Source organism: Nomascus leucogenys, chromosome 8, assembly GCF_006542625.1.
Source record: "Nomascus leucogenys isolate Asia chromosome 8, Asia_NLE_v1, whole genome shotgun sequence".
Classification (NCBI taxonomy): Eukaryota; Metazoa; Chordata; class Mammalia; order Primates; family Hylobatidae; genus Nomascus; species Nomascus leucogenys.
This window is the reverse complement of record NC_044388.1, coordinates 99,117,981-99,130,796: the sequence shown is the minus strand read 5'-3', so window position 1 is coordinate 99,130,796 and position 12,816 is coordinate 99,117,981. Positions and strand designations below refer to the sequence as shown.

The window sequence follows — 12,816 nt, the reverse complement described above, 5'->3', positions numbered from 1 at the left end:
GAGCCCATGAGACCAGCCTGGCCAACATGGTAAAACCTCGTCTCTACTAAAAATACAAAAATTAGCCAGGTATGGTGGCACATGCCTGTAGTCCCAGATACTTGGGAGGCTGAGGTAGGAGAATCACTTAAACCCAGGAGGTGGAGGCCGCAGTGAGCCAAGATTGTGCCACTGCATTCCAGCCTGGGTGACAGAGTGAGACTCTGTCCCAAAAAAAAACAAACAAACAAAAAAAAACACCACTGTATTGTCAGATTGTTCTGCACAAGTGGCATATGACTTCTTTATGTCACCCTTATCAACACTGAAACTTCTCAACTTTTAAATTTGGTTAACAATGGTATTTGAATGGTCTGTTTGTATCCTTTAACTATTTATCTATAGTGCTGTTAATAACAAAAAACTGAAGGGGGGAAATGCTCAATAAGGGGCATTTATTAAGCAAATTACATTTTCAGAATGGGATAATATGCAGCTATTAAATGCTATTCAAAGAGCATATGAAATATCTTCCAGATACTTTATGCATAGAGTATTTGAGGAGCTACACAAGAAACTGCTAACAGTGATTCCTTTGGGATGGGGCCCTGGGGACTGTGGTAGACTCACTTTCCCCTATAAATCCTTTGAAATTTTTAACCATTTATGTGCATGGATTACCTCTGTACAAAAATAAAACTTCGAAGTCTGTAAGTAAATAAGCACATAAATAGAAAAGAAAAAGGGGAAGGAAAAACTGAAAAAAGGATGGAAAAGTGGGAAAAAGTGATACTTTGCTTATAGGTCAAATTTAATAATAAACTGAAGAACTATTCAAATTCTTTGGTTTCAACAGAATTAGGTAAACACTGGATACTGGTCAAAGAAGTGGTCCTTAGTTTTGCGTCTCTTCTTGAGACTAAAATTTCTGTTCATGATGTCAACAATCTGTATCACCTTTAGGAGTTTCTTCATTTACAACTTGAAAATGTGGGGATTTTGGATTCCAGCTCCCCGTAATAACATAGGACTTTCCATCTGAACTTTTGCCCATAGATTCCTAGAAAAAAAGAGTAAAAATAAACCCAAATGCCACAGTGAGTGAACAACAGTTAACCCCCATCTTGCTGCCTTTAAAAACCAGAAGCTGCAAAAATATAAGAATATGGAAGAGGATATGTGTATGTGAATGATTATATTTATGGTAAAAAATGTGCCAATTATTTATGCAACTGTCCTGAAGTTATATGTAAATGCTTATGAATATCAAATTGTATACACATTAAGAAAATCCACAACCTAAATCCGATGTTGAATTCTTCTTTCACGTGAATTATCATCATATAATTTTTAGTTTTGAAAATAAAGATTGTCAGATAATGGGAATAATACTAATAACATCTACTATTGGTAAGATACATGACAGTCTATAAATAATTCTTTAATAAATTTTCTCTTTTGATTATCACATCAACTGTACTCAAATATTTAAACAAGAATTTTATCACCACCACACAGTTAACAGACCAAGGCTTATCCAAAGTCAGACTTGTAAACAGCTAGTCAGGAAAAAGGAAATTATCTTATCTTTGTATATTGTTTTTATAGCTTACAAGAACACCTTCTTAAACATGTTTTAACACTAGATTCAGATGAGAAAAAGTGAAACAACCTTTACTGAGGAAATAGTATGTAACTTTCTCATAAAAATAAATTCTTACCAAATCTAATAAGTGCATGTCACTATTTCGTACATCTTTTCCTGGACTAAGCAGGAGACCAAAACACCTACAAAAAAAGATCTGACATAAATTTAAGAAAAAAGATAACACAAAAGAACATTTAAATTACGCTACTTTAAAAACAAATTCTTGCTGATAGAAAAGAGAACACATTAGAATTATCAATAAATTTGTGTTGCTAAAATAATAATCCTTGCTTCAAGATCAGCTAATTCTGTTTGCCTTTTATTACCACATAGTTGAAGAGAGCACATTAGCTCATTATTTATAGTAGCTATTTCAAAGTAATGAAGCACTAACTTCAGTAAACAAAATAATTTCCTAGGGAACAAAATACTTTGGAAATACATTTTTTAATACAGTGTAAAACTATGCCATTAGATTGATAAAAGCCAAAATTTATATTTAAGCTAAACTTACTAAAAATGCTTACCTTTCAATGGCAAGTTCTTTATTAGTTGTTTGCTGCACGTAGATGACAATCTTCTTATCAATGCCTTGGCGTAGTTTAAAGCACTGTCTGTCCTTATCTTTGGGAACTGCACTGTAGACCAACATGTTTCATTAATTTTGCAAAGCATTTTCTTGTCACATACTAGAATCATTTTTTTAAACAAAGACCTCAAATCTCTGATTCTTTTCTGTGCCTGGTTTGCAAATAATAACAAAAAAGAAAAAAATCATTGTACGCCTCTTGATGTGAAAATATCATTTGAGTCTAGGCACTATGGCTTACACCTGCAATCCAAGAACTTTGGGAGGCTGAGGTGAGTGGATCATTCGAGGTCAGGAGTTCGAGACCAGCCTGAGCAACATGGTGAAACCCTATCTCTACTAAAAATACAAAAATTAGCTGGGTGTGACGGCACATGCCTACAGTTCCAGCTATTCGGGAGGCTGAGGCAGGAGAATCACTTGAACCAGGGAGGCAGAGGTTGCAGTGAGCCGAGATTGCGCCACTACATTCCAGCATGGGTGACAGAGCAAGACTATATCTCAAAAAAATAAATAAATAAATAAAATAAAATCATATGATATTTGCAGGTAAACCACTAAAGCATTTACAAAGCTAGAAAAATCACTCCTATGCCCCCTAAAACATAACCTTAATTTTCTCTTTTGTTGCTGTAAAGCACGTTTCATGGCATCTGACATACAGAACTCAAAAAAAGTATTCTTTCCTTTATATTTATCACTGGGCTTTACAGATAGACTATTATCACCTTCTTTGCTTAAATATATAATGAAGAAAAAGATACTTAATCATAGATCTTTTGAGTTTTGAGTTTCAAAGCAAGGTATCTTTAAAAAGTAATAGAAATGAGGAAGATATGGCCAATAATAAGCTGTTGCCCAACACTTCCCTTAAGCACTGTTAACTTTGTTATAAACCAGTGTAATAATTATAAAATACTAACTAGTGTAATAAACATCAGCTTAATTAAAAAGGTAAAAATATTATTTTTCTTTTTTTGAGACAGGATCTTGATCTGTCGCCCAGGCTGCAGTACAGTGGCACAATCTCATAGTTCACTACAGCCTCAAACTCCTGGGCTCAAGCTATCTTCCCGCCTCAACCGCCAGGATACCTAGGATTACAGGTACATGCCACCATGCCTGGCTAATTTTTTAAATTTTGTAGAGATGGGTCTTGCTACGTTGCCCAGGCTGGTCTCGAACTCATGGGCTCAAGCAATCCTCCCACCTCAGCCTCCCCAAGTGCTGGGATTACAGATGTGAGCCACAGCAAAGTTCTTAAAATGACAGTGTAACAAAATAATCCCCTATTCTCCCACACACCATTTTCTCTAGCTCATTGTTCTCAAAGGTAAACATCTGTCTGTGGCCATCAGCCAATATGCAAAAAATCTAAATTGTATCTTATTTCTGTACAACTTTAAGATAATGGCAATAGAACCATTAGTAGCTACTGTAAATGGCTAGATGAAAGCTCTGAACACCTACTCAGACTTAAAGGTAGCCCTGAAGAAATACTAATTTGAAGAGCTTCTGCACTTTATTACTGTTGATACTAATTCAAGAACATTTTTGAATACTTCCATTAGAAAATCAAAGAATCTTAGCAAAGAACTCTAAAAATGTCAAAAATGTTCAAAGAAAATTTTTGCATACCAAACTGTCAAATATTTGTGACAGAATTTTCATCTATAAGGAAATGGAAGGGTCTCAATTTTCAACTTGTAATAGATACACTGGTCTCTATGTTCTTTGGATGCTCAAGTAAATATAATCCCATTGTTTAGCAGTTTAAAACAACAACAACAGACAGAAAGTTGTCTCTGGTGTCCTGAATCTACAGGGCTGCAGTAACAGGAAGCAGAATGGAGAGTGTAATCAGTGGGTGTTCACCTCACTGAATGTCAGGGTCCTAGACTATATTTCTGGTCTAATAACTACATCATGTGAATGTATCCAAGTAGGGAATTTAGTATTTAATTTCTATTGTGTAAAATAAGAAACTGAAGTCCGGACTTAATTTCCCTGGGTTTACCTATAAATAAGCACAATATAAACTACCCAGTTTATCTCATGAGGATGGTTAGTGAATTAAGTAAAACAAAAAAGAAGTGTTTTGAATGGTACTTTGAATGAAAATGCTCAATTTAGGTCGGGCACAGTGGCTCATGCTTGGAATCCCAGCACTTTGGGAGGCCAAGGCAGATGGATCACTTGAGGTCAGGAGTTCGAGACCAGCCTGGCCAACATGGTAAAAGCCTGTCTCTATTGAAAATACAAAAATTAGGCGGGCATAGCAGCACATGTCTGTAATCCCAGCTACTTAGGAGGCTGAGGCAGGAGAATCACTTGAACCTGGGGGGCAGAGGTTGCAGTGAGCCGAGATTGCACCACTGTACTCCAGCGTGGGTGACAGAGTGAGACTCCGTCTCAAAAAGAAAAAAAAGTATGAGACCCTGTCTCAACAACAAACAAACAAATGCTCAGTTTTCCCATGGGCAAAATGGAGAAGCAGGTTTCTAATTACAATAATTTAAAAATTGGCCAGGCATGGTGGCTCACGCCTGTAATCCCAGCAATTTGGGAGGCTGAGGCGGGTGGATAACGTGAGGTCAGGAGTTTGAGACCAGCCTGGCCAACATGGTGAAACCCTATCTCTACTAAAAGTACAAAAAGTAGCCAGGCGTGGCGGCGGGCACCTATAATCCCAGCGACTCAGAAGGCTGAAGCAGGAGAATCGCTTGAACCCGGGAGAAGGAGGTTGCAATGAGCCAAGATCACGCCATCGCACTCCAGCCTGAGTGACAAGAGCAAAACTCTGTCTCAAAATAATAATTTAAAAATTATACTTTTTCAGAAATGAGAAGAGCATTAATTATTCTCATCATACTTTTGTCTACATTTATGTTAAAGTAAAACCATAGTAAATCTTGTGTTGTGTTATACACAAATATGAGTTGGACAGGGGATAAGTAATATCCATAAACCAACATGTTTTAGTACTCTATTCAACATTTAATTTCTACTTTAAAAATTTGCTATTAATATTATACACAATATGCTGGAGAACATTCATGTTAATAATTCTTTGAAAACTTCAGTAATTATTTCTGCAGATACATTCCCATACCTATTACAGAATTACTGGATAAGAGGAACCGCATTTGACAAGTTTAAATTTGACAAACCAAGGTATATTTTGCTAGGATTTCATACATCTAAAGTACTGTTGTGTTAACCTAATATATATAGGTATAATAATTATTTTGGTATAAAAATTATTTAGGTATAATATTTAGATAAAATAAATAGGTATAATAGTAAGTATTTTAGGTTTTATATAATAGGTATAATTATACAACTATTACATAATTTATATGTATAATATATAATTATTATTATGCCTAAATAATATGTTTAACCTAATATATTTAGGTATATTGATCATTATACTTAAATAATATATTTAGGTTAACACAACAGTATTTATTATAAACCAGAAATTCAGTAAAGCCATAGCAAAAGGAAAACAAAGTCCTAACAAACGTGAAAAGCAAATCTGACCATCCAGGGATTTTCTGTAATAGCACTTTGTCAGTATGCACAAATAGAACAGAGATGTTTATGATCATTCTATCTTGAATATGCCTGATTTCAGAAGGAAGGGAAGTTATACTGATACTTCTGAGGGATCTTAATCTTTCCTATTTAATAATTAGAATTTACAGACCAAAACTACATAAATATTTTCAATAAAGCAAAAAAGGCCAGGCATGGTGAATCATGCCTATAATCCCAGCATTCTGGGAGTCCAAGGTAAATGGAACACTTGAGGCTGGGAGTTTGAGACCAGCCTGGCCAACACGGCAAAACCGTCTCTACTAAAAAATAGAAAAAATTAGCCGGGTATAGTGGCAGGTGCTTGTAATCCCAGCTACTCAGGAAGCTGAGGCACGAGAATTGCTTGAACCTGGGAGACAGAGGTTGCAGTGAACCGTGATCATGCCACTGCATTCCAGCCTTGGTGACAGAGCAAGGCTCTGTCTCAAAAAAAAAAAAAAAAAAAAGGCAAGAAAATATATTTAGTTTAAAGGTTGCTTAACAAGGTAAAAAACTACTTAAAATTATACAGATTATAATTTTCACTTTGCAGGGCAGGAAGGTACACTGCAGGAAGGACTACCTCACAGCATTGCTTTGAGAATACAAAAAGCCAGGAATGGGTGGCTCATGCCTGTAATCCCAACACTTTGACAAGCCGAGACTATCACTTGAGACCACGAGTTCAAGACCAACCTGGGCAACATGGCAAGACCCCGTCTCTAGAAAAACTTAAAAAAAAATTAGTCAGACATAGTGGCATGCATCCGTGGTCCCAGCTACTCAGGAGGGTGAGGTGGGAGGACTGCTTGAGACCAGAAGGTTGAGGCTGCAGTGAGTCATGTTTGTACCATTGCACTCAAGCCTGAGCAACAGCGTGAGGTGTATGTCCAAAAAAAAAAAAAAGAGAGAGAGAGAGAGAATATAGAAACGTATCTAATTAGAAGGCACTGAGCACAATGAGTCATACTTTACTCCTCAAAGTTTAAGCTGCACTGTACACTAAATTGGCCACCAGATGGCATGATAACTCCAAAGTCTGAAGAAAGACTAATTATTCAATTTTTCTAATACATAATCTAATAAACCAATCACCGTGCTTAATTTAAAAGCAAAATATTAGAAATATTCATATTTTTATATAACTTCATTTTACCAATTTAATGAGGTAGTCATGGAGGAAACAGACTTCTACATGCAATTACTGATTATAATACAATCATTTTGTGACATGGGCTATAATTTTAAAAACATCAAGTCATCTTGCAACCATAAAATTTTAAAGTGAGAAAGGCTTTTAGAGTCTAGCCACCTCATTTAATAAATGAGGAAACTACTGACAGATGTAAAGAAACTTGGAAACGGGGACATTGTTAATAGTAACAATAATTAAACTAAAGCTAAGTTTTGACTTCTATTCCATGGTTCTTTCCACCACTCAAAGGATTATCATTATATTTAAAAATTAAAATCGTCACTTCTAACCCTACAGAAGATTAGACTTCAGACACAGACCTTATTTCTCCCCTTCCAATGTATGCAGATAACTTTACTGGGAAAACTTGACTTGAAAAGGCTTAAGATTTTTAGATTATTAATACAAGTAAATCAACCAACTAAAACAAGCAAATACAATCAGCAAAACAAATATAGCTACCAATCCAGCTAAGCTTGGCCATACATACACACACACACACACACACACACATATATATATATATATATATATATATATATTTTTTTTTTTTTTTTTTTTTTTTTTTTTTTGAGACAGAGTCTCGTTCTTGTTGCCCAGGCTGGAGTGCAGTGGCAGGATCTCGGCTCACTGCAACCTCTGCCTCCAGGGTTCAAGCGATTCTCCTGCCTCAGCCTCCCGAGTAGCTGGGATTACAAGCACCTGCCACCACGCCAGGCTAATTTTGTACTTTTAGTAGAGACAAGGTTTCTCCATGTTGGTCAGGCTGGTCTCAAACTCCCAACCTCAGGTGATCCGCCCGCCTCAGCCACCCAAAGAGCTGGGATTACACGTGTGAGCCACTGTGCCCGGTGCTTTGGCCATATTTTTATAAGCAGTTAGCCACTTGGTATCTGACTAAAAGAAGGTAGCAACATGTTCCCCATATGACAATTTTTTTAATTGCTTTAAAATTCTTCAAACTTTGCCTCTGTTAAATTTATGTATTTATTTTCCTTTATCACCCACATTTTTTTAAAAGCCCTCTCTTTAAAAGCAATCATTTTATGGTATGAAAGTTATAATTTGACCTAGAATTTCCCCTGAACCACAGCATGTTAATACATGAATAAAATAAGATTCCCTACCTAAAATAACCTTTACCATCATCTTCTTTTATTTCTAAAGACACAGAGAAGGTAAAGATGTCACTGTCAGGAGTCTGGGGTGCAGCAGTGGCTGAAAGTGGGGTCTGCTTGGCAGAACGGCGGAAGGCAGTGGCAAAACTGTAAAGTATCCGGCTTACCTACAACCAGACATGTTAGGAAATGGGCTGTTATCAAAAGATACAAAATACCTTTATTAAGCTGGAAGGTTACCTACTTTGGAGGGCAATAATTATCTTTATCCCACTTATTTCTTTTGGTAAATTACCTAATTTGTTAGGCCTATAAAGCAAGCAACACTAAAAATGGCCAAACAAGGGGTTTTAAAAAAGAAATGGTTATAAGCACTGTAAATCCAATTAAAAAATCATTTCCTACATTGTTAGAAACTATCTGAAGATATTACAATGAAAACAGTCCTAACAAGTTTTGATTTAAAAGAATGGTTTGCAAATCTGTCAATGTTAGAACCAGAATGCCTACCTAACCCAATCAAAAGTAGCCAACAGGTCTCCTCTGACATTCTTAGTAGTAACAACAAAGTTCTAGTTAATCAAATTTTTAGTTAATTTATCTTTTGGCCCATGAGACTAGAATCACTAAAACACTAGCAGAGAATTTCATCTGGCTTATGAGTGATCGTAATAAACACCATAATCATTTCAACCTAGTGAGGGCACTGGTGAAGTTTCATTTGCAGAGTTTTCTCTTGAGGACTTACAGCTTCTTGTATTTCACACCGGAAGACGTGTATTCTGAAGAGCTCTGCATTGTAATGACTTTCAGTGAAAGCAAAACAGTCACTCTCAGGAGTTCCATCATGCCCTCTGACACAGAAGAGGATTTTGTAGATAGGGTAGTTTGCTATTTCAGTGTTTGTCTGAGGATCTAAGAGTCTGTTCAGAGAAAAAGATACAGAGAGATTAGAGGAATTATGAATAATCTGCACTATGTTTATATTAAGATGTGAGACTCATTCTTTCTAGTAAGAAAATCATATATTTGGTATGCTGATATTAACCTTAAATTTTAATAAGTCATATGTGAATTCCGGAAGCTACTGATTACATAATTCCATAGTACTAAAAACCATATGGTATCATGTTTTAGGGAGGCAAACAGAAAGGTATAAACAATATCAATAAGCACATTTCTTATATAGTCTGCAACAAAATAAAGACAAGATTAATACGTAAATTAGACTACCAAAATATATCATTGAAGCTGTGCTTTTTTTTTTTGAGACAAGTTTCGCTCTTGTTGCCCAGGCTGGAGTGCAATGGCGCGATCTCCGCCTCCTGGGTTCAAGTGATTCTCCTGCCTCAGCCTCCCAAGTAGCTGGGATTACAGGGATGTGCCGCCACGCCCGGCTAATTTTTTGTATTTTTAGTAGAGACAGGGCAGGTTAGCCAGGATGGTCTCAATCTTCCGACCTCAGGTGATCCGCCCGCCTAGGCCTCCCAAAGTGCTGGGATTACAGGCGTGAGCCACCACACCTGGGCGAAGCTGTGCTTCTAATTATCTCCTTTAAAAATGACCTAATCTGTTATGAAAAAATAAAAAACAAAAAACTGATGCTTTTTCTCAGACTGAAACAAGTTTTTTTTTTGATTCATGGAAAACGACAGAGATTATAAAAAATGTTAACTCCTCAAAAAAAAAAAACATGAATAAAAGCAAAAAGATGCCATTCAGTAAAAAATCAAAGGGATAGCATTCTTTCAAAAATCTACTTATTCAACAAATATTTATGGGATACCTACAACATTCCAGACTCTGTCCAGGGCACTAAGGCACAACTATGAAAGGTCTAAAAAGAAACTACGCAATTTCAACACTACGTGGGTAGAGCCATTAATGGGAAAGCCTAGAAGGCCTTGCTCATCACGGAAATACCTAGGAAGAGGATCTAACACAGGTTTGAAAGCACTTTTATGAAAACTCTAAAAATGTGGGGTTAAGACCGACTAGCTTTCTAACTTCTTTTATAGAATTAAATATATATTAAAGTATAACTTCAGTTAGAGGAATGAGTATTGACTAAGAAACATATAGAAATGAGTGCTAAACACATTTTATTAATAGTTTATCATTAATAAATAGAATTTGTGAGTCTTTGCAAAGTAGTTCTTTATATACTTAAGGGGAAAAATTACATATACAGATTATTTTACTACAATCAACACACAGCTATTGCTCTGTCACCATGAAGTTCAAAATACTTCTGAGGATACTGAGAAATGGATACTCTATATACTGCTGATAAAAGTATAAACTGGATCAATATTTCTAGATGGCTAGTTGGCAATGTTATTAGAAGCAATAAAAATAGACAAACTCATTAAGTTTACTTCTAGGAATTTATCCTAAGGAAATCAACAGAAGTCTAAAAAGACTGAGCTCGAAGATACCTATTTATAAAACACTGATATTCCCATATAATTAAAATTAGCTATCATTATTCATGCTTTTCTCTCTGAAAGATAAAAACCTTAAAATGTCTAATATAAGAGATGGGTTATTTATTTATAACCCATTCATATGCCATCATAAATTAAATTTTTTAATAATATTTACTGGCATGAAGAGGTTTATGATATAAAACTAAGTACAAGATGGTATGTACAGGTCCATTGCTGTTAAAAAAAAGTTGATTCTAACAGTTGTATAATTATGTATGTATATATATGCAAGTATATTCACACATACATAGACATATACACATACCAATATGCAAAGAAGATCTTAATAAGCCAAGATGTTAACTGTATTTATTAGTGGTAGAGTAGAATTAAGGCTATTTTTATGCGGTAATTTTTTAAAATAAGCATGTATCTTTGGTAATAGGGAAAAAAAACTTATTTTACCTGCACTCATCTGACTTATTGAGCAACAGTATATTTAGCTGGTTGATACAGACATCTGATTAGCTATCTGCAATTGTTATTTGTTCTATTAGTATAAACAGCTAGAGGCTTCTCTGTGCCTCAGTTTTCTCATCTTTTTTTTTTCATTTTGTTTTGTTGAGACAGGTATCACTTTGTCACTCAGTCTGGAGTGAAGTGGCATGATCACAGCTCACTGCAGCCTTGAACTCCCAGGCTCAGGTGATCCTTCCATTTCAGCCTCCTGAGTAGCTGGGACTACGGTTGTGTGCGACCATGCCTGGCTAATTTTTGTATGTTTTGTAGAGACAGGGGTTCACCATGTTGCCCAGGCTGGTCTCGAACCCCTGAACTTAAGTGATCAACCCGTCTCAGCCTCCCAAAATGCTGGGATTACAGGCATGAACCACTGCACCTAGCCAGTTTTCTCATCATAAAAATTAAGGGGTGTACTGGTATAGTTAATATTTAATAATAAATTTTTGTAACTTTCAAACAGCATGAGACTCCATTTTGAAATAATGTGTCAAGCCTGTATTTTCATCAAAGGAACATGGAAAATATAATCTTTTAGGCTGACTCATGTCAATATATTTCATTTATCCCCAAAACATTAAATGCCTAATGTACTACACATGATTGGGATGAAAAACTATTACAAATAAGTGACAATTTTTCACAAAGGTCACAGTCCTTGGAAGACATAACATCAGTGCCAGGTAAATGAAACATTACACAAGTAAAATAACTATTAATATGTATTTTATTCACTATTGCTTCTTTCTAAAGCAACAGGTCAGAGATCTGATGTAAATATCAAAAGATTTCCATAAACCAGTCTCACCTCACAATTCCTTCAGACACATTCGGCACTGAAAGGGTAACATCTAGTGAAATCTGACACTGGCTTCTTAAGATGGACATCATCCTTAAGGCTTCCACTTCACTCCTGGGAGCATTTACAGAGGCACAGCCTAAGTAAGTCAGTTTACTGAAAACTACGCTGTCCTCATCGGCCACTGGTGTGAAAGGACTTGAAGCTTCAGAATCTGAAAGAAACAACAAATAAGGAAGTGATTACTTTCACTTTGATATTTTGTTGATATGATTAGCAAGTAAAAATCTGCAAGTAACATTTAGGTTCTAAAATTAAGTATTAATGAGATAATATGCCATACCCTAAAAGAAATGCTCATGAAAGCCAGAAATCTCACACTAGAACTCTGTCAGAAACACCAAGATTTTTAGGTACAGGTTGAGTATCCTAAATTAAAAAATCTGAAATATGAAATGCTTCAAATTTCAAAACGTTTTGAGCACCTACATGACACTTAAAAGAAGTACTATTTGGGGAATTTCAGATTTCGAATTACTGGATTTGGGGTGCTCAGCAGGTAATTATATGTATATTCCAAAATCCAAAAACATCTGAAATCTGAAACACTTCTGGTCCCAAGCATTTCAAAGGATACTCAAAATATAGTGCTGTTAGAGTCAGTCTCAATCAGACTCAGATTTGATTCACTTTTCTGCCTCTTCTAATTTGTTTTGATTTTGTAATTTACATTTAGGTCGAATATACATTTAGTATTTCTTCACTCTGAAACTCCTATCTCTGATTGCCATCTTTTTTTTTTTTTGAGACGGAGTCTCGCTCTGTTGCCAGGCTGAAGTGCAGTGGAACAATCTCGGCTCACTGCAACCTCCACCTCCTGGTTTCAAGCAATTCCCCCTGCCTCAGCCTCCCAAGTAGCTGTGACTACAGGTGAGTGCCACCACGCCTGGCTAATTTT

The 12,816-nt window shown here is 35.9% G+C and overlaps 1 protein-coding gene across 4 annotated transcripts in view; it reads right to left on the bottom strand.

Moving 5' to 3' along the window:
* RABGAP1 (RAB GTPase activating protein 1) overlaps positions 1–12,816 on the bottom strand; it is a 176,147-nt gene that overhangs the window by 109,053 nt on the left and 54,278 nt on the right. For all 4 annotated transcript variants that reach the window (XM_030817779.1, XM_030817778.1, XM_030817781.1 and 1 more), the window contains 6 exons: positions 11,868–12,072; positions 8,860–9,034; positions 8,121–8,278; positions 2,155–2,265; positions 1,701–1,767; positions 937–1,039 (listed from right to left, as the gene is read on the bottom strand). In XM_030817779.1, coding sequence (XP_030673639.1) covers positions 937–1,039; positions 1,701–1,767; positions 2,155–2,265; positions 8,121–8,278; positions 8,860–9,034; positions 11,868–12,072 — 819 coding nt within the window. The remainder of the gene's footprint in view (positions 1–936; positions 1,040–1,700; positions 1,768–2,154; positions 2,266–8,120; positions 8,279–8,859; positions 9,035–11,867; positions 12,073–12,816) is intronic.